Source organism: Colobus angolensis, unplaced genomic scaffold, assembly GCF_000951035.1.
Source record: "Colobus angolensis palliatus isolate OR3802 unplaced genomic scaffold, Cang.pa_1.0 Scaffold3, whole genome shotgun sequence".
Lineage (NCBI taxonomy): Eukaryota > Metazoa > Chordata > Mammalia > Primates > Cercopithecidae > Colobus > Colobus angolensis.
In genome coordinates, this window is record NW_012116265.1 from 18,464,691 (window position 1) to 18,490,487 (window position 25,797).

The 25,797-nt window shown below is 49.4% G+C and overlaps 1 protein-coding gene across 3 annotated transcripts in view; it reads right to left on the bottom strand.

The window, feature by feature from the left end:
* Positions 1-460: 460 nt before the first annotated feature.
* JDP2 (Jun dimerization protein 2) overlaps positions 461-25,797 on the bottom strand; it is a 42,294-nt gene continuing 16,957 nt past the window's right edge. For all 3 annotated transcript variants that reach the window (XM_011949535.1, XM_011949534.1, XM_011949532.1), the window contains exons 3-4: positions 10,045-10,149; positions 461-1,620 (exon numbers count right to left, since the gene is read on the bottom strand). In XM_011949535.1, the coding sequence (XP_011804925.1) occupies positions 1,435-1,620; positions 10,045-10,149 (291 nt within the window). In that variant the 3' untranslated portion in view covers positions 461-1,434. The remainder of the gene's footprint in view (positions 1,621-10,044; positions 10,150-25,797) is intronic.

A 25,797-nucleotide genomic window follows, 5' to 3' on the forward strand; every position in this document is an offset into this window, starting at 1 on the left:
TGTCTGCTTGTCACAAAATAAGTCTTCAACAGATGGTGGCTGCGAGTTTAATATCCCTGGGCCTCTAATTCGCCATCTGTGAACTGGGGACAAGTGTTGCTCCCTGGCAAGGCTGCCATGAAGACGAAATGAGACAATGTATGGAGCAAGCACAGGATTCACTCCTTACTGAAGGCCCCAAGAGGGCAAGACTCAGGTCTGTTTCATCCTCCAGTGAATTCTCAGGGCCTGGCACACAAAACAGGCCCTCAGAAAACACCTGCAGAGCGAGTGAACACACAGACTGCTCTCAAAATAGTAACTGCAGGTGGCTTAATGTCTCTGAGCCTTAGCTTCCTCATCTGTGAAACGGGAGAGCTGTCGTGAAAGCAAAAGGGCCTATAGCAGAGGTGCCAAACAGTCTCCGACTCTGAGAGGGCCTTGCACCCATTCCCCAGGCAGACACCACGCAAGGCGGCTGTGTAAGTAAGAGCAATGTTTACTGAGCGATACAGGACTGAGTACTATGAAGGGTTTACAAGGATGGAAATGCACCCCGCCCCCGCCCTGGCCACCCCCGACACCCAAAGACTACAGTACTTAGGAGTTACACACAACGGCCGTAACTGGTGGCTATCTGTTCATAACAAACAAACCATAGCATATTTATACTGTATCACATCGAGTGATTATAGAAATCCATATATATATTGCTTGTATAAAATCTTTTTTTTGTAAAAAATATTAAAAAAAAAAAAAGGAAAGTATAAAAAACATGTGCAGTTGAAAGCCCTGCCAGGACAGCCAGTCTGTAAACATTCGGTGAGTATGTGCTTTGGAAGGGCGCCCGCGCCTCAGTGCCCACAGCAAACTCCAGCAGGGCTGGCGAGGGTGCACCCGGCTGCCGCCTCCTGGGCAGGGCCGCGCTGGACCGAGGTGGGTGGGGGCATCAGGGCCCTGCAGCACGCCCCTCTCCAGCTTCGCATCAGGGTGAGGGGCAGGGCTGGGGGCAGGTGGGTTGCAGTTTCATTCTGAGTTCTGTCCTCAGCCTCATTTTGGTTGCAACTCATGGCTTTTCCTGGCTGTTCGGAGGTTCCTCGGGTGGGTGCCCTGGTGAAGAGGCCGGAGGAGGGCCCAGGGCTGCCTCGTTGGGCGTCTCCCTGGCCCCACGCCTCTGTCCTGCCTCCTTCAAGTGGGGCCCCAGGCAGGACAGCCCTACCCGAGGGTCAACTTTGGTCTCAGCGCTTGGTCCCTCTGGGTTTCCTCAGCCCGCTCTTCCCCCTGGGTGGCTGATCTGAGTTTCACAAAAAAGCTCGGCTGATGCTGGCTGTGCTGAACCTCATTGTACAGTTTTTCATGCACCAAAGGAAGGGCCATCTGGGGCCCCCCTTCTCCTCCCTCTTCGTCACTTGTCCTCCTCCTCTTCCTCCTCCTCCACCTCCTCCCAGCCCATGGTCACTTCTTCTCGAGCTGCTCGAGCAGCGGGTTGCCTTCTGACTCAGGGGTCTTGACACTGTCGGTCCGGACGATGCAGGTGGGGCGGTGTCGGTTCAGCATCAGGATGAGCTGCTGCCGCTCCTGCTTCAGCTCCTCGATCTGGGTCTTCAGCTCTGCGTTCATGAGTTCCAGCCGCTCCGATTCCTGTGTGCAAACACAGAAGCATGCTGTGAGTTTCACGGGGACTGGCTCTGGGGAGAGGCTCTGCCTGTGGTTAGGCACAGGGCATGCTGGGCTGGCCTTGGCCTGTTTTCTGCAGGAAGAAGCACAGACCCTGCTACTGAGCCCCTGGCTAACTGACTTTCTGCAGGCAGTGCCCGCCACAGCGGTGACACTGGCGTTACGTTCAGGTTATATTCTAGGGCCAGCCAGGCTCACGTCCCACCTCTCTTCCCTCCCTCAATCCACCCCAGCTTCAGTGACCGCCTTGCTGTTGCTCAAATATGCCAAATACTCTGTTGCCTCAGGGCCTTTGCACAAGAAAGAAAGGGTGGGCAAAGAAAGGAGGCCAGGTGGACCTAGAGCAGGTCTATGGAGCAAGCATGGGGGTCCCTGAAGAGGGACACAGATGGCGGTGTAATGGCAATGTGCTTTGATGTGTGACAGACACATGTGGGAGATATCTTGGCCGGTGGGATGAGTGAGTGCAGTGTGGTCATGTTATTCCTCCTAAAACATGGGCTTCCTAGCTATTAGTCTATAATTATTTCAATAGCCTCTTCCTTATCCCTATAATCTGGAAGCTTTCCCCACAGACAGGGAATCAGCAGTCATCCTGAGGTTTCCAATAGACCTCGAGTGAGATTTCCAGGGAACTTCCAGCTCAGCTGGATAGGTTCCAGGGGAAGAAAAGAATGTTGGCGATTTGATTTGGGAGGTGGCGAGGATTACATGTCCATAGTGTAGATGGGAGATGGGCATATCCATTCAGGGCTTGGGGAGTTGAACAGTAAAACAGCATCTGAATAATTTTTCTTGGATTATGTCTAAAAACTTTGAGAGTTGACATTTATTCGAGGACCAGCAAAGTTTCAGACTAGTGGTTCTCAACTAGGACTGATTTTTGCCTCCTGGGAGACATTTGGCAATGTCTGCAGACGTTTTTGATGATCACAACTCAGGGGGAACTACCAGCATCTAGCAGGTAGACGCCAGGGATGCCCTAAACACCCTTCAATGCACAGGCCAGACCCAGAAGTATTCAGTCCAAAATGGCGACAGTGCAGAGACTGAGCAATCTGTATCAAAGAGCAAGCAGTAGTTGCAACTGCGTATGTGACAACCAGAGGGCCTGTGAGCCCATAAGCCTGCTGGTCCTCCTGGCAGGGCACAGGTGCAGCAGCCTCCCCAAGGGGTCTCCAGAACCCTCAGTGGGCCCAACCCTCTCCCTCCAGAGGTGCCATCTTCCTCCCACAGCCGGTCTGACCGAACTGTTCCTTGTGCTCATCTCCGAGGCGGCAGCATGAGTGCCCGGGAACTCAGAACTGCTGAGACGGGCAGGCCTCGTGACCAGACACTGAGAGAAAACAGACTCACTAAAGGAAAAAAAAATGCTCGGGGAAAATATTAAAAACCAGCTCTGGTGGTTTTTAGTTCCACAGGCTGGGACGTGACTGGGAAGCTGGCCTGGTCCTCTGTTCTGAGAATTCCCAGAGAGGCGCATCTCAGAGGGCCACGAGAGACCCCGCGTGAATCCGTGGAAACCTGTGAGCCCTCAGGCTGGGGCAGTTAGGTGCCAGTGTCAGCCCCCTGCTCACTGGTGACTCTCTGGTGACCTTGGGAACTTCTTACAAACCCTCTGACTATCACGGTCTCCCTAGCCCAAGGACTTAGCTCCATCTTCAAACTCTCCTGAGCCCCCGATTCAAGGAGTGTCAGGGTAACCCACCCATCCGTGAGTGTTTGCTGAGGCCCTGCTGTGTACAGTGAACGCCCCAGGGAATCCAAGGGCCATGAGCTCTCAACTGGCTCTTGTGGCGTTTCCACTAAGCGGAAGAAGCAATCTGTGCAACAAGGCAGAGCTTGCTGTGTGACCATCAGCCACCCAGGGTTCGGAAGACCTTAGAGAGGGCTAAAGAGCGGGTCTGACCTTGCACATGAAAGATGGGTTGACTCAGGCTGGGTTGAGAAGGGAAAGGAGGGACTTGCGGGTGGAGAACCCTGAGTGAACAAAGACCCAGGCATGGGAAAGCTTAGGATGGGTTTAGAAGGGAAAACTATTCCACCGTGACCATAGCTCACTTTAGGACATAGTAGGGTAGAAAGCTGAGAAGGTGGGTTGAGAGCCAGTCCGTAGCTCTGGAAAGCTTGTGGGTTGAGAATCTGAGTCTAGAAGCAGGTTTCTTAACTTCTCTGAGCCTCAGTTATTTCTTCTGCAGCCAGGTGAGGCTCTTGGGGATTAGATGAACTCACAGGGAAAAGCACTTTGTAAACCAAACAGAGAAGCTTACTGTAACTTATAAGCAAGAGAATAGCATAAAGAAGAAAGAGAGGAAAAGAAGGAAGACGTCTCAAATTAAAATCAGCAGATCTTGGTGACTGGCAGGATTTGGAGAAGGAAGGAGGTAGGGCAGAGAGCTGACTATGAACCCGATGGAGGGTCTGAGGAATGGAGTCTGAGAGGGGAGCTGTTTTGGAAAGCGGCGGGAAGGAAAAGGAGGAGTTTGTTTTGGGTACAGTGAGTTTGAAGTTAAAACTGGACATGCAAGGGGAAGCCTCTGACAGGCAGAATTCAATAGCACTGCACACATAGATCTGCCTCCTAGAAATTACTACGTGTCAAACCAACTCTATGTGGGAGCGTCTGTATCACACAAAAAGATCAATGCAGTGTAGGGTAACTTGCTTCACTCATGCAGCTATCATACAAAGAACGTTATATTCTGTGGGTTTTAAATATTAGGGTACATCATGGAATATCTGAAGCTCTGACTGGCTGTCAGAATGTAACCAACTGCTTTTTTTTCTTTTGAGATGGAGTCTGGCTCTGTCACCCAGGCTGGAGTGCAGTGGCACAATCTTGGCTCACTGCAACCTCTGCCTCCAAGGTTCAAGCAATTCTCGTGCCTCAGCCACCCAAGTAGCTAGGATTACAGGCATGTGCCATCACGCCCGGCTAATTTTTTTTTTTTTTTTTTTTTTTGAGACGGAGTCTTGCTCTGTCGCCCAGGCTAGAGTGCAGTGGCCGGATCTCAGCTCACTGCAAGCTCCGCCTCCTGGGTTTATGCCATTCTCCTGCCTCAGCCTCCCGAGTAGCCAGGACTACAAGCGCCCGCCACCTCGCCCGGCTAGTTTTTTTTTTTTGTATTTTTTAGTAGAGACGGGGTTTCACCGGGTTAGCCAGGATGGTCTCGATCTCCTGACCTTGTGATCCGCCCGTCTCGGCCTCCCAAAGTGCTGGGATTACAGGCTTGAGGCCACCGCGCTCGGCCTTACACCCGGCTAATTTTTATATATTTAGTAGAGACAGGGTTTCACTGTGTTAGCCAGGCTGGTCTCGAACTCCTGGCCTCAAGTGATCTGCCTGCCTCGGCCTCCCAAAGTGCTGGGATTATAGGCATGAGCCACCGCGCCCGGCCAGAATGTAACTAACTGCCTTTTAGTTCTACTGCCTTCCATACTCAAAGAGTTATTAGTTGGCTCTACATATTTATTTATTGCGTAAGTATAAGTTGAGTTCAGAAGAATCTTTTTTTAAAAACCATGATTGTAGAAGTGGTTTGTGACTTTATAACAGCAATTACCTAATTTGTTTTCCTAATTAATGAAGGAACTGAGCGAAGATCTTTCTAGCATTAATTATGAAGCATGTACCTCCAGCTGCATTTTTGTTTATTGTTTTGCCTTCTGTTAGATATTTATTGCCCCAGAGAAAATGAAACCATTTGTTATTTTAGAATAGAATTAGTACATGTTAAGGTTCTGCCTCCTACACTGTGGTCAGCAAAGGCAGTAGAAAGACTACAAGGCGAAGGGCTGTGTGTCCTGGCTTTTAATCCTGGCTGTGTGACCTTGGCCACGCCACTTCCTCTCTCTGGGCCTCAGTTTCCTCCCAGAAAATATGATGATTGGCCCAGGGGACTTTAAGCATTAAGATTGTTTAAACTGGCGGGGCATGGCGGCTCACGCCTGCAATCCCAGCACTTTGGGAGGCCGAGGTGGGAGGATCACTTGTGTCCAGGAGTTCAAGACCAGCCTAGGCAACACACGGAAACCTCATCTCTACAAAAAACAGAAAATTAGCCAGGCGCGGTGGTGTGCCTGTAATACCAGCTACTCAGGAGGCTGAGGTGGGGGATCACTTGAGCCTGGGAGTACAAAGCTGCGGTGAGCTATAACTGTGCCACCGCACTCCAGCCTGGGTGACAAAGTGAGACTCTCTCAAAAACAGCAACAGCAACAACAAAAGACCGTCTGAATCTACATTTTTAAAAAGCTATTCTAAGGCACATAAAATACAATTCCACTAACTTTTTTATAAGAGCTGAGAAGCAGCCTGATATGCTCTTTGAGCCTGAAAGACCTGTCTGGATTAAAATCCTGACTCTGCTGCTTGCTAGCTATGCTTCCGCGAACGAGTTTCCTAATTTCTTTTGAGTCTGGGCAACCTGAATATTGTGTGGGGCACAGAGGAAGCCCCAGGTTCTCGTCCTGAATTGGCCACTGTGTGATCTTGAACTTCATCAATGGATGGGACTGCATTTCCTCCTCCCAGGGCCACTGTGACCATCAAGGAGAGAGTGGCTGTGAAGACCAGAGGGCAGCAGGGGAATGTGAGATGGCATTATTGCTACTAACATCTAAAGAACCTGGGTTAGGACAGCATTGTGAGAGAAGCTGCCAGCATTATATAAGGCAGAAGCTCAGGGCCACTGCTCCTGACTGCAGACGGAGGAGGTACTGAGGTAGCCCCAGGGCCTGTGGGGTGTGGCCCTGACCCCTCCCAAGGCCTGCCCCTTCCCCCGGCTTCAGGGCTCGGCTAGTCTAGGCAGGCAAACTCTGAGATGCAGTAAGAATCTTGCAAGCGTAGATCTGGGTGTCCAGGGGTCAAGGGTGGGACGGTGGTTTTTTACCTATGATATATTTACAGTTGTCTCTCAGTAGCCATGGGCAATTGGTCCCAGGACTCCCAGAGGATACCAAAATCCGAGGATGCTCAAGTTCCTTATATAAAACGGAGCGTTATTTGGATATTGCCTATACATATCTCCCATATACTTTAAATCATCTCTAGGTTACTTATAATGACTAATACGATGTAAATGCTATGTAAATAGCTGCTATGCTGTGTTGTTTAGGTAATAATAACAAGGAAAAAAGTCTGCATGTGTTCAGTACAGATGCTTTTTTTTCTGAATATTTTTGATCTGCTGTTTGTCAAATCACAGATGCAGAATGCTTGGCTATGAAAGGCCGCCTGTAGATATATGTCCCAACTGTATATATACCCTTACTTAATAAATAATTAATATTCATTAACAATTAATATATGTATCTCTGAGCCTTGTATTTTACCTATTAAAAATAAACTACAAGAGAATCCCCCAGGTCTGCAGGCACTGACTGTCAAGACAGCCGCCTGCATTCCTGCCTTAAACTTCACACCCAACCTCTGCTTCCAAGGCTGGGGAGGAGGAGGAGAACGCAGGGGTGAGGGGAGGACTGGGCTTGGGCCCAGACAATGCTGCCCAAATCTCCTCCCAGACCCCAAGGCCACACGCTTCTCTCTCACTGGAACAACATGACACTTCCAAAACTGATCCTTCTACCTCAGTCTGTGCCCCACGTTGCCGCCAGAGGGATCTTTTGAAGGTATGCGTCTCCCTTCCTGCAGCCCTTCAGTGGCTCTCCATGACCATATAATTCATCATCCTAGTTCAGCACTTGTAAGAGTGAAGGAAGGGGCTACTAATTATTAGGCCAGGACAACAGACACAGACTGGGCATGCCTCAGGCAACCCAGCATCTAGCATCACCCTATTATGAGGGATCTGGGCCCTGCCTGCCTCTCCACCCCACCGCTTGGTACTCTAAACTCCAGCTGGTATCCTTTTCTTTTTTTTTTTTTTTTTTTTTTTTTTTTTTTTGAGACGGAGTCTCGCTCTATTGCCCAGCCTGGAGTGCAGTGGCCGGATCTCAGCTCACGGCAAGCTCCGCCTCCCGGGTTTACGCCATTCTCCTGCCTCAGCCTCCCGAGTAGCTGGGACTACAGGCGCCCGCCACCTCGCCCAGCTAGTTTTTTGTATTTTTTAGTAGAGACGGGGTTTCACCGTGTTAGCCAGGATGGTCTCGATCTCCTGACCTCGTGATCCGCCTGTCTCGGCCTCCCAAAGTGCTGGGATTACAGGCTTGAGCCACCGCGCCCGGCCTGGTATCCTTTTCAATGCCTTAAACACATCCTTAAACAGCACCTTTTGCCTTTGCTTGAGCCCTTCCATTCCTCATAACCCCCTAGGGCCTCCATCTCGCTGCTCCTACTCCTCTTTTATGTCTGAATGGAAGCAGCCTCTCCTTAGCCTAGACCAGGACAGGGCCCTTGCTGTGTGTTCTCACAGCTCACTAGGCTTGCCCGACATGCCGCTCGGCACACGTCACTATTCCTTGTTTCCTGCCTCCCGTCCCACTGCCGACACCGCCTGCCTGCCCTCTGTGTCCCAGGCACTCACTAAACACCTACTAAATGGATGAGTGGATCAGCAAAGGATGAATAAATCCAAGCCCACCACTCGCTAGCAGTGTGACCTTGGCCAAGTAACTTGACCTCTCTGAACTACAGGTCAGTCTCTAAAATTGGGATAAATAAATTCTCTCACTGAAATGTTACAAGGATTAAATAAAACATGGGAAATGCCTGGCACACCGTAGGTGCTCAGCTAGTGCTATTGGACAGTAAAGGGCAGTGAGTGCCGTTCCTTGGGCACCAACTCTTTATTGCACTGGTGTGTCACTAACATGCTGTCCGCTCAGGCGCATCTCGCCTGGCAATTGGCTGACAAGCTCTTGAAGGCAGGGATCTCACGCGAAGCTTCTCTAGTCCCTGCTGTTTCTCATCCAGCTCTGCTCATGGCAGGCACTCGGTGCTGGAAATGAGGTATGTGACACTTCATCCATCTTGAAGGCTCGTGTCTTAGAAACTTCCTGAAGATTCTCAGCCCAATGTTGTAGCACCCTCTCTTCCAACGGGCTCCCAGATCCAGGAGTCTAACTCCTGTCTACGGTAACCATTCCCTGCCCTGGACACTCACAGCCTGGAGGTAGATACATGGCCCCATGCTGTCTACACCCATGACCACAGAATAGCTCTCTGCTTGTTGCAAGTATGAGAAGATGCCCACAGACCCTCCAGAGTCCAAGAACACCAGGCCAGTCTAGCCTTGTCTCTCTATAGCTCCCACAGGAGGACTGTGTCTACTCCTGCCTGTGTGCCCCCAATGTACCCAACACAGGAATGCACATTTAGTACATGCTTAAAAATCCCTGTTGAATCAATTAATGAACAAAAGAGCAAATAATGAATGAATGAATGAATGCCAATATAGCAGAGATGTGGACAAATTACTTAGCCCCCACACTTCCTTAGTTTCCTTATCTGTAGAAAGAGAATAATGAAGGTACCCACTTCATATGGTTATTATCCCAATAAAATGAGATGATGTACATACAGCATTTAGCACAGCATCCAACTTTACAAATAGTGGCAACTATTGTTAATTACTGTGTATTTACAGAATAGGATCTGCCCCATTCTGTTATTATTATACATTATCGTTATTATTATTTAGCAGTGAAACAATGATTAGGGGTGGAAAGACCAGAGACTCCTGGCCTGGACTGATTAGCTTTCTGGTCATGTTCCCTCACTGCCAGCCACCATTTCTGAGATGCAGGGAAGCTCTAAGAGGCAGGACTCGGGAGAAAAAGAACAAACATCCTGCTTGGCACATTCCAAATGAAAGGGCAGGTAGGGCCAGGAGGAAAAGCAACCCCTGGCTGACCTCTGCATGCACAGCTGACCTCTGATTCCCAGCAGCAGCATCAAAGAGCTTGGAGGTCACCTTCAGTGGAGCTGAGGGGCTGGCTAGATGGCATGCAGAGCTGGATAAGCCACCTGCAGCTAAGGGAAGGAGCTTTTCTCTGTGCATAGGTAGCCAGGCCAGAGGCTGTGTCCAGTGCCTACATGCAGGATGTTACTACCTAGCTTCACTGGCACCCACCCTAGACAACTTTGGTAGCCACCAGGGAACCAAAATAGAGAGTGGCAGTCCTGGATGATCTGGGTCAATCAGCACCAAGGGTCTATCCTCAGTGGAGGGGAACTTGGCTCCTCCTTCCTTCTTGGGCTTCCAGGGGTTGTGTGGGCAGGAACTGCTGAAGGCTGCCCTTGGTTGTCTTAGTTCAGAGATGGGAGAGGAAACAGGAGGTAGCAAAGAGCAGAGGGGTCAAGGCTGCTTTGACAGCTGCCAGCAGATGCTCATTGACTACAGAGACATCTGATGGCCTGTCCCGGTCCAGAGTACACAAGCTCACTCCAAGGAATGGCAGGCCTCCCCACCCACCCAGTCAGCTCACCCGCTGCAGAAACTCCGTGCGCTCCTTCTTCTTGTTCCGGCATCGGGCTGCTGCAACTTTGTTCTTCTCCCGGCGCCTTTTCCTTCGCTCCTCTTCCTCATCTAGCTGTGAGGGCACAGAGCCACTGATTAGACATTGAGGCAGGCTTGGAATACAGCTTCTCTTCTGACACACAGACAGAGGGACAACTTCGCCTTTCTAACCCATGTCTCGGCAGTGAACAAGTGATCACTTCTGCCAGCCCACTGCCTGGAGAGTTGGAAATATCTCCCAGCCAGTCCAAGGATCCTCTTAGAGCATCCCAGGGAGGAGTCAGAGGCCAAAAAGGGCAGGGATTCTGCTATGGTTTGAATGTGTCTCCACATTCAAGTGTTAGAAGTGAACACACTTCAAGTGTTAGAAACTTAATCCCTAATCCAACAGTGTTGACAGGTGACACCTTTAAGAGGTGATTAGTAACAATATTAATGAATGGATTAATGTTGTTATTAGAAAAGGGGGTTTGTTATAAAAGGAAATTTGGTCCTTTCTTGCTCTTGTACTCTCTTGCTTTCCCACCTTCTGCCCTAGGATGATGCAGCAAGAAGGCCCTCACAAGACACCAGCACCTTGCTGTTGGACTTCACAACCTCTAGAACTGTGAGAAATAAATTTCTTTTCTTTATAAATTACTCAGTTGGTGGTATTCTGTAATAGCAACACAAAATGGACTAAGACAGATATCTGGATTCAGATGTCCTGAGGGAGAAGCAAGCCCAGAGACTTAGGAGGCCCCTCGCTTCTGTCCCCAGGGTCCCTCAGCTCTCCCACAGGTGGGCATCCTAGGGGAAGAATATGCAAAAGCAGAGAAAAGGATTAAAGCCCGATGAGGAGTTCAGGAGGCCAGGAGCCTGGCAAGTCTACTCACATAGAGGTGGCACCCAACGGGCGGTGACGGCCTTTTCTTTTGCCCAGTCCAAGCCCTCTGGGTACAATTTTCCAGGCCAGTCGTTCCCAGGCACTTCCTTTAAAAATGCCTTGGGCATGGACACAGGTTCTACATTCCACTGCCACCCCTTCCCACCTCCTTGACTATCTTTGTCCTCTCCACTTACCTTCTGTTGGGATTTAAGATGTTCCCTGCCCCTCCATACCCAATATTCCTTTCTTGGTCCTTCCAAATGCTGGGATCCATTTCCTCTTGTCACTAATAGTCTCCCCAGCCTAGGATGCCCACCTGTGGGAGAACTGAAGGACCCTGGGGTACAAGCAAGGGGCCTCCTGAGTCTCCGGGCTTTCTTCTTCCTCAGGACATGTTAAGAAATTCACTATGCATGAAACAGGACCCCTCGAATGGGGAGAAGGAGACTCACTGCCCACTAGCACAGACTTCAAGTAAAAGTTGCTGTTATTGTTCCATTAGTAATAATAACAAGAGGTGCCATTTGTTGCCTACTTTGCTAAATGCTTTAAACACATATCATTTAATCCTCACTATCAAAGTCTTATGAGGAAGTTACTATTACTGTACCATTTTACAGATGGTGAGACTGAGGCTCAATAGTTCAATTTGCCCAAGGCCATACAACTAGAAAATAGCAGAGTCAGGATTCAAACTCAGATTTCTGTGGTTTCAACCATCCTGCTCCTGACCACTAGCCCTTACGGCCCTAGCCCGTCAGGAGCACGTTGATGTGGCACTTCTTGCTGTCCATTACCTACCAGGAAAATCTGAAGGACACCCAGGACCAGCTGGGCTGGGGACAGCCCAGAGTCATAGGCCATTAGAGAAGCCGTTGGATTGCCCTGGGCTTGCCAACTCTCTCACTTCTCCAGCCAGGGAGAAGGGTGCGGGGGGTGACTCTGGCAGCCCAAGGCCTGGAACAAGGTCTCAGCCCAAAGGGCTATAGGCCAGGAAAATAAACAGCCTCTCTCTGCACACTCCCAGCATGCTCTGGGGGCTCAGGACAGAGTGTCTGGGCCCGAGACCAGCACCATGGCCATCAGCACAGGCCTTGGCAGGGCAGCCCCCTTTCTGCCTCCTCACCACCTCTGAGCTTCTCCCTGCCCGACTCCCACCCCACCTGGGAGTCAGCTGCAGAGGCACCTCGTCAACACCGCCACACCCAAGCACCTCCCAGTCCCTTGGCCTTCTTTGAAACTGAACCAGAAGTGACAGCTCCTCTGGCTGACCTGTATCTGGGAAAATAGAAACCTGGCTGAAATTGATTCCGCCCAACCTTAACCTCACCCCCAACAAGGCCAAGGTAACCGTGACGACAGGCAGAGGGAAGGAACTGGAGGAAGTGGCTGGCGGTGCAATCTCCCTTCGGCCAGGAGGGTTTGCCCACAAACTGCCAAGGTGATGTGTGCAGCCTGGGTACTGCAGGACCTTGTGTCCTCCCCTGAGCAACCAACCTCTGTCCTCCAAGGCTTCACTCCCTACCCCCATCCTGCACATGGCCTTATTCCACAGAAAGTCAGAAGCAGACGGAAGCTGCTTTAGCAGCAATGCAAAAAGATTCAGAGCTAGAATAAAGTTTAAGAGATCAACTGGGCCAGGCTGAGGCCCAGGTCAGGGGTCGCTCCTCCTCCCCTCTCCAGTCACATTCATTCCCTCCTGCATCACCCTCTACTCCAAATGTCTCACCCTTCTCCAAGCCAGCCAGGCCCTCTCAGCCTTGAGTGAGATATCCTTCCTTTCCCACTTGGTTAAACTCTTACTCAACCTCGAGAGTAAACATCACCTCCTCCAGGAAGGGTCCTTTGACTCCCCAGATAGAATCAGCTGCTTTTAGCTAAAAATAGAACTATCATTCAACCCAGCAATCCCATTCCTGAGTATATACCCAAAGGAATAGAAGTTGTTCTACCACAAAGACACATGCATGTGTATGTTCATTGCAGCACTATTCACAATAGCAAAGACACGGAATCAACCTGAATGCTCAATGCCAGATTGGATAAAGAAAATGTGGTACATATATACCATGGAATATTATGCAGCCATAAAAAGGAACAGGATCATGTCTTTTGTGGGAATATGTATGGAGCTCAGGTTATTACCCTTAGCAAACTACCACAGGAACAGAAAACCAAATACTGCATGTTCTCACTGATAAGTGGGAGCTAAATGATGACAACACATGGACACAAAGGGGGAACAACACACACTGGGGCCTATTTGAGGGTGGAAGTTGGGGGGAGGGAGAGGATCAGAAAAAATAACTATTGGCTACTAGGCTTAGAACCTGGGTGATGAAATAATCTGTACAACAAACCCTTGTGACACGAATTTACCTATATAACAGATCTGCACAGGTACCCCTGCACCTAAAATAAAAGTTAAAAAAGAAAAAGAATCCGCTGCTTTTTTGGCGCTGCTACAGCACTGTAGGAGTCTCCATCGCATCCTGCCGCAGGCCTTGGTTTGTGTGGGTGCCTGTTTTCCCTGCTAGCCTGGAGGACGGGACCTGAGCATTCCTGGCACCTGGTACAGCACGTGGCACTCAGGAGGGGCTCAACAAATGTCACTCAGATGAATCGCTGGAATTCAGGATTCCGGAGAGAGATGCTACAGGCTTGGGTTCTTTCATTACAAAGTGACTTATTACCCATGTTTGAATCTACATGGCCTTTTCCCCAGCACTCACGGGAGCTTTCTCTGCTGGGGTGGCCTCTTCTCTCTGTTTATAGTAGGCCAGCAAAGCTTGGAGACTGGGGCCTGCCTTCCCTAGAAGCACACTGGCTGAAGGCAGAGTTTAGATTTGGGGGCACAGGCCCCTGATAGCTATGGCAAGTCTGCATGAGTCCTAAGCAGGCCAGGAAAAAATTCAGGGTATGTGCTGAGGCCTAGAGCCCCCAGTTCCACAGCCACCACCAGCTTCCAAGCCCAGCCCCAGGCCTTTCCTGCACCCATTCCCCCAACCTTGGCTGGTATCTCCCAGTGAGGCAAGATGTTCCCAAACTCCCATCCTCACACCTTCCCCATTGAAACTGTGCTGCATCACTCCTAAATCCTCACGCTGCTATTTAAGAGCTGCCCAGAGATGTAGAAAACAGCTGTTAAGGTCCTACCAGAAATGAGATAGGCATTTGGCAGAGCCCCTCTGCCTTCATGCCTCACAGCTAACTTGGAGACTCTCCCCAGCCCTCCCTGGGACTCCTTCGTCCCCAGAGTCAGGGCTGCTGCCTCCTTCTTCCTGGTGCTTCTTGAATTCTCTAAAGCATTTGCCCATGTGTGGGAGAAAGACGGTAGAGAGTATTTGTACCACACGCGGCTCTGACATCTGAAACCGGAACCCCAAACTGGCTGACAATGATTTGTTTCTGCAGATACAGCTGGAAGAACCAGGATGTTTGAGGAGGAGGCAGCTCAATACATTTAAAGAACCATGAGATGCGGGCTGGGGGTGGGAGGGGAGCATGCTTTTCCCTGTTCGCAAACTTAGCACTGGCTCTGTTTTCCCGCAGTTTCCCAGGAAGGCCCAAGGGCAAGGTCATCTGGATCCTGGCAGTGAGGGGTGCTGCTGCGCCACACTTCACACTGGATGGAGAGCCCTGGGGACTTAGGACCATGAGGGTCCTCTTGTGGAGCAGCCCCGCCTCACCCAGACCCGTCCTCAGACAGCCTGTTCTCAAGCCCCTGCCACAGCTGACTGGACGAGGCATGAGCGGCTGAGCCGAGCTGTACTCACTGTCCTGGAATTTTAAATTGGTCTGGGAGATCCTGAGTGCTGGACTGAGAGGTCATGCAGGGCCGGGCAACCAACTTCAGTCACAGGCCCGGAGAGGCAGGAACATCGGGCTGTGAAGTTTAGGGTGAGCAGAGACCACAGACCACGTGGCAAGAGAGAAACAACCACGCAGCTCCAAGAGGGGGTCAGGGAGACAAAGAAACAGGCAAAGAGAGGGAAAGGGGGATGGAGCCTCTTAATGGCCAAGTTCAACCAGAAGCCAGAGTGGAAGGACTCCTGGGTAAAGTCATCCATTGATATGGGCCACCTGGGGCACAGAACAGGGTAAAACGGGAATGGACCTGACGGGCAAAGAGGACTGTTCCATGTATGAATCTATCTCTGTGATTGACATAGGTCCACCCACAGTCCTGGCCCCAGTCAGGGCCTGCAGGCAGGAGTCAGTGACAACAGCAGTTGGGAGATTCCTACAGGGCCCATGGTCATCCCCACAGCGAGCACTTCCTGGACGTTTACCAGGAGTCAGGCACTGTGGAGTGTGGCTGACCGACAGCACAATCAGCCAAACCTGAGCACTTGTTAGAAATGCAGTCTTGAAGGCCACCCGGACCTACTGAATCAGGTCTGCATGCAGTACGTGCACACGCAGATTTGTGTGCCCAGAGAAGTTTGCCCTGGAGCCAGTTAGCAGGTTGTAATGATTCCACCTGCAAAATACATCTCTAAGGTGTCCACCACATTCTCCATCCCTGCTGCCTCCAGCCTAGTCCAAGCCCTTGTCGCCTCTGCCCTGTAAGACTGCAATGGCTCCTAAGGGCTCTCCCTGGCTAAAACAGAAGTCAGCTCCTCTGCTTGCAACCCTCCAACAGCTTCCATCACATGCGACCCACAGAACCGAGAAAACTGGCCCCTCCTGCCTCGCTAACCTTCCACTACATCGCCCTCCTCTACCCCTCAACTCCAACAACGGGGCTCCTTCCTCTTCCTCAAAATGACAAGTTCTTCCCTGTCCCCTGGGTTTGCACTTGCTGCTCCTTCTGCTGCCACTTCTTGACTTCTTTACTGATCACCCTAAACTAAAAGCCCTGTCCTGTTACCATCTCCCTGTGTATTTCCTTCAAGGTGCGTTCACTAATAGCACTTACCTTTTTCACATACATGTTTGCCTGCCCACTGTCAGTTTCCCATGAAAACCTTAGTTAATCTATATAAATACCTCAGTCTATCATCACCTTCACCACTATCACACCAGAGCTGAGCATGGCACAGAATGGGTGTTTATTAACTAAATTAACTACATTTAATTTGCCGTCCCAAGTAAGTTACCCAGCACGGCTCTATCAGCTTCCCTGCTTTTGCAGATGAGGAAACTACGAATATCAAGGCTGCGTAGATGCTCAGTGACAGCTCAGGATTCGAATCCAGGTCTTTGGGCCCCAGGGCCCGAGCACATCCCGCTCTTCAAGGGGTGGGTGGTCTGAGCGTGGTCACTGCCCTTAGAGTTAGAAGTTTTTAACATATTTTAAAAAACGTTATTGCACAGTTTACATGAAGGTGTAACATTCAAGCTCCACGGTTTAAAGGAGGGGATGTCACCAGCTCCTCTCCGGCCTAACCCTCACCCATTTCTGTGTTTCTCATGCCTGGTCTGCAGGTGGCGCGGCATTTCCACAGTGACAAACAGCAGCCCAGATGTGATTTTGAATTCTGACTTTTCATAAGCGTTTTCAAAAATATAGCTTGCAGGACCCGCAAAGAGACAGAATGAGAAAGAGAAATGACATTCTCAACCCAAGGCACTGAAAATACAGAAAGTCTCACGGGGACAAAGAAAGGAAGTAATAAGTGAAAATAGATAAAAAAGAAAAACCAAAAAACCCTAGCACTAACCAGAGTAGCATAGGTCTGAAGGGCTCTGTCTCATACTAAGAATTGTTGCCTGGGCAGAGAGAACCAGGCTAATCTGAGACTTGAGGCATCCGAGTTGACAGTGTGAGCTTTGGTTGGTGGGGTTGGGGGGTGGTCTTTAAGACCTGAGTTCCTCCAGAAGCTCTGCTGTAGACCAGCTGTGTGCTCCTGCGCAAGTTACTTGGCCTCTCTGAGCCTCCGTTCCTCACTGGTACAGGAAGGTACTGAGCCCTGCCGCACATGGTAGTAATGAGGACTGGGTTCCAGCCCAGAGCCAGGAGCACAGGAAGAGTTCCGTGATGCCAGCTTCCCTGCCTGCCTTCCCAGGCAAGGCGGAGGCGGTGCTATTGCAGCAGCGGCACACTGGCCTGCCTCCGGGCAGAACGCGGCACAGAAAGACCTGCGGAGAGGGAGGAGCAGGGTGGGGGGTTCTGGGCATGCTGAGCTGTCAGTGAGCAGGCCTGGAGTAACAGCCCCGCAGCCTCCAAATCTAGCCTCGAGCCTCGCACAGCCAGCCGGGCCCACCAGGGCCCCCCTGCATGGAGGAGCCACATTTCAACACCAGGGACCCATGAGCACCCTGGGAAGTAAACACCCAAATACCAAACATACCAGACATTCCCCCACATAAACAGGGCTGCACTGAGCCAGGGGCTGCGGTCCTTCCCCACTTCCCCACCCCCCTTCAACAAAGTAGGGCAGTTCAGGGACAAGACCTTGGCCTGCCCATCCAGCTAGGCCCACAGCCTCCTCCCACCCCAGGAGGGAGGAATGAGGAAACCCCAGGGGCTCTCAGCCAACTCCCTTGCTGACCCCCCGCAGCCTGCAGAGGCCAGGCCCTCCCAGCATCCCCCATGGGGTTGAGCTGTTGGAAACTCTCTGCCCTCCTGTCTCTCCCATCACCTCTTGCCAGGCCTTCTTACTCAGTGGCCAAGGTCTGGACCTCAGCTGTGAAATACTGAGCTGTTTCAGTGAACAGCGGGCAGGGCTTTAGGAGAAAATTCAAGACAAATGGTCAGTCTAAGGCTGGGGTTGCAAACTCACATCACCTCAGGGGTCAAGCAAGTAACTCACCATTAGTGAGGGAGGAGGGCTGGATGGGGCGGTGCCCACCCCTCCTGCCATGGGAGGGGACACTAGCCCCAGTGGGATGCAGGCTCAGTGCTGCTAATTCTTCCAAGTTTTCAAAAAAATATAAATTTTTAAAATAAAATCTCCCAATTTTGAATGTCAGCAACAAATTCCGTTTCGAAAGGAACACCGCATGAGCCAAACAAAGCACATGTGTGGGCTGCACTGGCCCACGGCTGCTGGTTCATGACCTCCGGCAGGCAGCTGACCCTAGCGCGCTTGTCCTCAGGAGCCTGGGCTCTGGTCACCACAGTGCCCTACTCTGTGACCTCGAGTCAATCAGGTCAGCTCTCAGGTCCTGGGGCTCATCTTTAATAAGCACAAGTAGCTCCCAGTTCTCACTAACCTTCAAACACACCTGCAAGGAGGGTCTCAGAGGCCTTATTTTACAAGTGAGAAAACTGAGGCTCAGCAAGGTGGAGTGTCTGCCCGAGGCTGCCGAGCTGGGAAAAGACAGGGATTGACTCCATTCCATCAGGCTACCTTCCATACGGTGGGCTGGACTAAAATCTCCGCAAAGTCCTTTCCAGCTCTGACTTCTCTGGGTTTTTATTCATCCAGCCTTCAAGGGCAGCGTAGGCCTGCTTGAGGGGAGAAGGGGTGGGATGTAGGAAGGGTGTCCCCTAATTCTTATAAGAAGTTTCTTAGCTGGGCACAGTGGTGTACACCAGTAGTCCCAGCCACTCAGGAGGCTGAGGCTGGAGGATTGCTTGAGCCCAGGATGTTGAGACCGCAGTGAGCCATGATTGTGCCACTGCACTCCAGCCCGGGCAACAGAGCGAGACTCTGTCTCAAGAAAAAGAAAAAAGAAGTTTCTGCTTTTACAGACTCTCAGTGCCAGGGACTCTTGGAAGCAGCAAGGCTAATCCCTAGATTTTACAGATGAGGAAACTGAGTCCCAGAGAAGCACCAAGGCTAGTCCCTAGATTTTACAGATGAGGAAACTGAGTCCCAGAGAAGGAAATGGCTTGCTCTTGAAGACAGGGATTGGATCTTCACAGACCAGCCCAGAGGACACTGCTCAGTCCATCCTCCTGGGAGGCTCTGCCTGACTGTGCATCATCCCTCTTTCCTGAATTTTTCCATGCCCTGGACCCGCTCCCCCACACCTGCCCATCCTCTGGCCTTGCCTTTCCAGTCTCCTGCTTCTTCCCATCCCTTCGGGGCTGTTTTCCAGGTCCCATCCTTGGCCTGCTACTCTCCTCACTCGATATGCATGGCCTGTGGGTCTCCGTTTTCATTTACCCAGTGGTTTCAGTCACCACCCATACACTAATGCCAACCAAATCGGAATGTGCAGACCCAAATATCCAAGTGCGCGCTGGGCCAGACGCTCAATGTGGATGTCCCTGAGGGCTCACTACCCGCCTCCCCATACCCCCATCCCTCTTGTTATCTCCAATTTTGATCACACCAGCCATCCAATTCTAGATTTTAAATCTTCCTCAGATTTGCTCCCCCCATTCACCCCCACTGTCACTTTCCAGGCCCACTCTCTCTCCTGGACCACTGCCCCAGGCCCCCAGGAGGCCTCCAGATCCTGCACAACCATCCTCCACCCTAGCCATCGGAAGGAATCTTTCTAAAATGCAAATTTGACCCAGTTACTGTCCACCTTACCCTCGGGATGAGGCCCAAGCTCCTATGTCAAATGAGGTTGCTGAGACTTGGCCCCACCTGCTGTGTTCTTACCACCTGTCGATCCCAGGGTTACGCTCTATGCTCCTGAAACACGGAGGTGCTACATACCATACGCTTCCCTGGCCTGCATGCCTTTGCCCTGCTGTCCCCTTAGCTTACTTCCCATGTCTCCTGTACATGCAGCTGGAGCATCACCTCCCACAGGAAGCCCTCCCTGATTTTCATGCCCTGTAGGCTGAGGAGGTGTCCCTCTGCTCCGAGCGTATCCTGGCCCCTACTGTATTATATTCTATTCTCTGTTTCTGACTCCTCCAATAAACTGGGAGTTCCACAAGGGCAAAGTCTGCATCTTACTGACTTTTTGTGTGCTCAGCACCTTGCATGGTTAGGGAGGAAGGGAGGCCTTATCCACAGAGCTGGTGACCTGGGCAAGAACCCAGAACTCCTGACTCCAAGTCCAGGGCTCTTTCCACTTCACTTCAGCTGCCCCCAACACCAGGATGTAATCAAGCACACTCACCTGTGAACAAACCCACACACTGGATCCTGTGTTCACTCAAATCAGCTCAGCCAACCACCAGGTGAAGGCTCTGAACAAGAGCTGGCAGAGGCAATGGCTCCACCTGCCAAGATGAGTCACTCGGCTCCCATGGCTGGGGGCGCGGGTGGATAAGCCATTGCTCCGTGTGCACAGCATCTACAGGAAACGGTGGGGAGCAGGGCTGCATACTAAGCTCCAGCCTTAGATTCTGCAACTGAGAAGGCCCAGAGACCCTGGATCCTGGCTGCAACCTCAGGCCAGGAACTCAAGGTCAGAGAAGGGGAATGAGTGTGCCCAGGTCCTGGGTCAGACAGTGACAGGACCAACTGAAAGGCTACTGCTTTCTGGGAAGAGGCAGGGGACACCCTCTGTATGAACTGAAAGCCTGACACCCTACAATCTTTGTGGGGCATCAGAGCCTACAGGTGGATCCTTCCAAACTGACTCCTCGGTCTCCTCACATCTCAGCAATCTGCAGCATGTTTCTGATCACGGCCCTCCCAACTCCCCTTGTCCATAGTAAAAACCCTCTTCTGCATTAAGAGATCCCCAAAAACAATAGGCCGCCGAGGTGTGAGGCTGGTTTATATGAACAGAATAGGAAAAGGCCATTCTCTCAAAAACCAGTGGAGAACAGTCCCATTTCCACAGCTAAGAAAAGACAGCATTGTGTTTGGAACAAAGCCTGAGAAAGCCAGCTAGGCAGGGTGACACCCATTTACAGCCGGTTTTGCTAAGGAAAGAGCAAACACTGTTACTACAAAAGTGAGAATGAGTCCAGGAGGCGCAGGAAAAATCACCTTGGCACAGACAGAAAACCTAACACTGAAGAGAAAAAGAGATGATGATTGCTAGGAAATCCTTTTGCTGGAGAAGAGCTATTTGGGGAAGGATGTCTTTTGCTGAAATATGTCTATTTCAGGCACATTTCATATTTATGATTTAGTGGGGTCTCGTTTCCCACTAGGCAATCAATCTGTTTTCTTGTCCAATTGACAGTCACTTCAAAAGATGAGAAAAGGAGAGAAATGGTGGCCCCCACAAGACCCTCACCACCCCCAAAAAGACTGGTGAGAAGCAGAATGCATCTGGTAGGGAAAAATCTTCTTCTTCTCAAAGAGTTAATAATACAGCTGAAACTGACTCTTTAACAACAACAAATGGTGTAATATGCCTTGATTACACTGGGTCAAAAATGGAGACAAGAGCTCCTGCAAAATGACTCTATCTACAATTAAATGAAAATGCAGTCGTTGCACAGAATATTTATGAACAAGGCTGTTCTGAAAGTCCCGAGCTGGCCAAAGTAGGAGAACATTTCAAGTGCCATCTTATTAAAGCCTTTGAAAGTCATTTGTCTTTCATCATGAAGGTGAAAAACAAGGTCCTTGGCTTAATTATCCTCTACCAAGGCAGTTCCATTTAATCTGTATGCAGGGTGTGTGGCTAAAACGTGCATTTCAGCCAATTTTTTCAAGCACAAGGCACAGATAACAGACAAATCTCCCAGCAAAGGCAAACTCTCCATCAAGAATACTGAACACCAGCTAATATAAACCCCACCGAGGTGAGAGGGCCACACAGTTCGCAACCACGAGTATCTGGCCCAGAGGATGGAAGAGGGGTTTTACCAAGAGTGATTTATTTAAGGAGATGGATGCAATTTAGGTGCAGAGAGGAGGTATGGAAGGGCTTTGCCATACTGAGGCAGATGGAGTGGGACACAGAGCTCCCCATTGCCAGGGCTACGGAGTGGATCCTCAGTTATCAGACCAGAACTGCTGAGAACTCTGGGTCAGCAGCAGCAAATGAGGGCTCCTTCGGCATGAGAACAGCTTCTCTGATTCTCTCTTCTAAAACAATGAAGGAACCAGCCTATTGACAAGCTTGGCAGCTTAATTAATTGGGAAGTCCCTTAGGGCACGGACACGGCAATGTTGAGCATCTCAAGACATGGAAATAACTGGTTTGGAAACGCTAAGGTGTTTGCTGACTCAGAAGGCAACCCCTGCCTTACACAGATTCAGGGGACCATAAGCATTAATGAGTATCCAATGGCAGGTGGATCCATCTAGGAAGCTTGAGATAGGTGTTGAGAAAAATGTGGTTTTAGATCCTTTATTCTCAGAATCTCTGCCAGTCAGAGCTGGAAGGGGCGACCATGTAGACATGCTCTGCATGTGCAGGGAGCATCAGAATGCTCTGGGGGGCTTATTGCATCACGGATTTCTGGGCCCCACCCTTTAGAGAGTGTGCTTCAGTATGTTTAGGTTAAGACCCAAGAATTTGCACTTCTAACAAGCTCCCAGATGCTGACCCCACTTTAAGTAGCATCCATTGGTTTCAGCAACAGAAACATCTTGTTCAAATGATACCACAAAATACTCAACAGGTTAAGGCGGTATATATTTTACTTATGGGCTTACTTAAGGGCTTACAATTGCATCATATCCTTATTATAGTCATTTAATGAGAACAAAAAGATGTGTTTTGGCTGGTGCAAAACCTTTAACTCAGAGGTTATCTGGGATATTTGCAGGTTTCTGATAATCTTGTATCCAAATTATTCCTGTCTTTTGTTTTTCTTGCACATTCAGATTAGTAGTTAGTTACAGATGGTAGGTAGGTAATAGCTAGCTAGCTAGATAGATAGATAGGCTGGGCATGGTGGCTCACGCCTGTAATCCCAGCACTTTGGGAGGCCAAGGCGGGCGGATCACTCTGAGCTCAGGTGTTCGAGACCAGCCTGGGCAACATGGCAAAACCCCATCTCTACTAAAAATACAAAAATTAGTGAGGCATGGTGGCGCACACCTGTAATCCCAGCTATTCAGGAGGCTGAGGCAGGAGAATCACTTGAACCCCAGAGGCGGAGGTTGCAGTGAGCCAAGATCACACCACTGCACTCCAGCCTGGGTGACAGTGAGACTGTATCTCAAAAAAAAAAAAAAAAAAAAAGATAGATAGATAATGCCTCATCAGCTTGCTTTCCACTCTCAAGATGCTCATCAGTTAATGCGAAGTAGCAGGAAGAGCTTTGTTCGGAAGTCTATGTGAATTAGATTAACCTGGCACCAGCTGTCACCTTGGCAGTGCTCTCCAAGGTGTTAGATCTGATAACTAATAGGTATGAGCATGTGTGTGGATCCTGTCTTTTTAAAATAATGGATAAAATTATGCTTTAAAAATGAGACCCTGGCAAGTGATTTAATCTTCTGAGCCTCAGCTCCCTAACAACTCATGCTACGAATAACACTACCTCATAGGGTTGTTGGAACAGATCAGAGATGATGTCTACAAAAGAAGTTTGCAACTATAAAGTGCATGGCTTGTGTATGACTTCTGACCTGAACACAGATGTCCTCGCTCCTTCAAAGACCTGGGCTGGTTTCTCACCTGAATTACCAGGGTTTTCAGCTAATGGCTACAGGTTAGAACACCTGCCAGCCCCACTCAGACCAACTGAATCAGGATCAATATTTTTGAAAGACTTTCCGGGGAATTCTAATCAGTAGTCAGAGTTAGAAACTGCTGTTCTATACCATATATCCTCCCTAGTTCTATATTAAATCCTAGCAGATTGTTCTCCTTGCTCCTGGATAGATACTAGCAATAAAAAGGAAAAAAGGCTTCTTCACTGCCGCTGGTCTAAAAGGGGATTTTAATAACCCTAGCAACTAATTCTGGAACATTGCTACACACTGGGGGATTTGCATACATTATTCCTTTTCAGCCTCCCCACAACCCTGTAAGGCAGATATTCTTCTTCTCCATTTTTAAAAGAGTTTATTGGGATCAAACTCACACATACCATACAATTTGTCCATTAAAGTGTACAATTCGCCAACTTGTATTATATCCAGAGTTGTGCAACCATCACAACAATCAATTTGAGGACATTTTCATCACCCCCAAAAGAAACCTCATATCCCTTGGCCATCACTCCCCACACCTCTCATCTCCCCACCCCCAGGCAACTGGCTCTACTTCCTGTCTCTGTGAATTTGCCTGTTCTGGACGTTTCGTCTAAATGGAACCACACAATATGTGGTCTCTTGTGGCTGGCTTCTTTTAAGCAGCATAACATTTTCAAGGTTCATCCATATTACAGCATGTATCAGTTCTTCATTCCTTTCTATGGCTAAATAATAATCCATTGTATAGATAGACCATGTTTTATTTATTCATGTACCAATTGATGGACATTTGAGCTGCTTCCACTTTGGAGCTATTGTGAATAATGCCGCTATAAACGCTCAGGTACGTTTTTGTGTGGACATGTTTTCCTTCCTGTTGGGTATATATGTAGGAGTGAAATTGCTGGATCGCATGGGAACTCTGTTTAGCCCTTTGAGGAACCGCCAGACTGTTTTCCAAAGTGGCTGCATCATTTTACATTCCCACAATCAATTCATGACGACAGCTTCTCCACATTCTCACCAATATCTGTTATTATCTCTCTTTTTCCATTATAGTCATCCCAGTGGGTGCAAAATAGTATCTCATCATGGTTTTGACTTGTATTTCCTTGACGGCTATGATGTTGAGCATTTTTTCATGTGCTTATTCACCATTTATATATTTTTTTTGGAGAAATGAGTATTGAGATTCTTTGCCCATTTTTCCACTGGTTTATTATTGAGATGTAATCATTATTTATATATTCTAGATACAAGTCCCTTATTAGATCTACGATTTGCAAACATTTTCTCTCATTCTGTGGATTGTCTTTTTACTTTGTGTCCTTTGAAGTAGCAAAGTTTTTAATTTTGATGATGTCCAATTTATTTTTTATTTTGTTGCTTTTATTTTTGGCGTAAAATCTAAGAAACCACTACCTAATCCAAGGTCACAAAGATTTATGGCTGTTTTCTTCTAAGAGTATTCTAGTTTTCACTCTTAAATTTAGTTCATTGATCCATTTTGAGATAATTTATGTATATGGTACTAGGTACTAAGTAGGGGTCTGTTCCCCTAATTTTACAAGGGATGAAGTTGAATTTCAAACATCTAGTGAAGTCTCCAGAGCCAAACCATTCCAGTGCAGCAGTCCTGCTTTGCTACATTGCCTCCAAAAAGGCAAGGGTTTTTATTTGCGGGGGTTGGGGGGTTGGTAGGGTGTAGGGAGGACTACAGAGGCAAACCACAGAGAAGTTTGTCAGAGCATACACATGCACTACGCTCAGTGAAAGGGGACCCTGCAGTCACAGAGCAGAGAACAATCAATGAGCCCCAGCATATGGCAGGTTGTACACAACCTCGAGGGGTGGCTAAACCCAGAGGAGGCCCAGGCCTTCACTTCCAGCACTTTCACATCCTGCCTGAATCCATCCATAAGTTCCTCTAGATCTCCATGCTCCAACCTCAGGCCAGGTTGCCTTGTGCCTTTTGGGCACAGTAGAAGGAAGAAAGACTTAAATGGCTTCACAGTTGTTCAGTCAGATGAGCCTCCCCCAGGAGAGGACTCAGTTTCCCAACTCTGAGTCCATGTTGCCAGTGGACCTGGAAACATCAAAGTAAGATGGCAGGATTGACAGAAGGGTTGACAGCCCATCTTAAGGCTGCTAAAAAAACTGATGGTTGATGGGAATCCAATGGTGACATTAACACCACAGGAAACAAGATAAGGGGTCACAGAAGGCAGCTTAGGGGAAAACAGAGGCTTGAAGAGTTTATAGTTTGTGATGATAACTAAAACTCCAGCTGCATCTAAACTGTATAAACAACCAGAAACTGGAAAGTCTGCTTGCTTCCCTGAAACCCAGGTCATAGGCTAACACTTTAGAAAGGTCAGTGCTGTCAGAATAGGTAGTTCACTACACATGGAATCAGTCTCTAACAAAGGTAATTTATGGA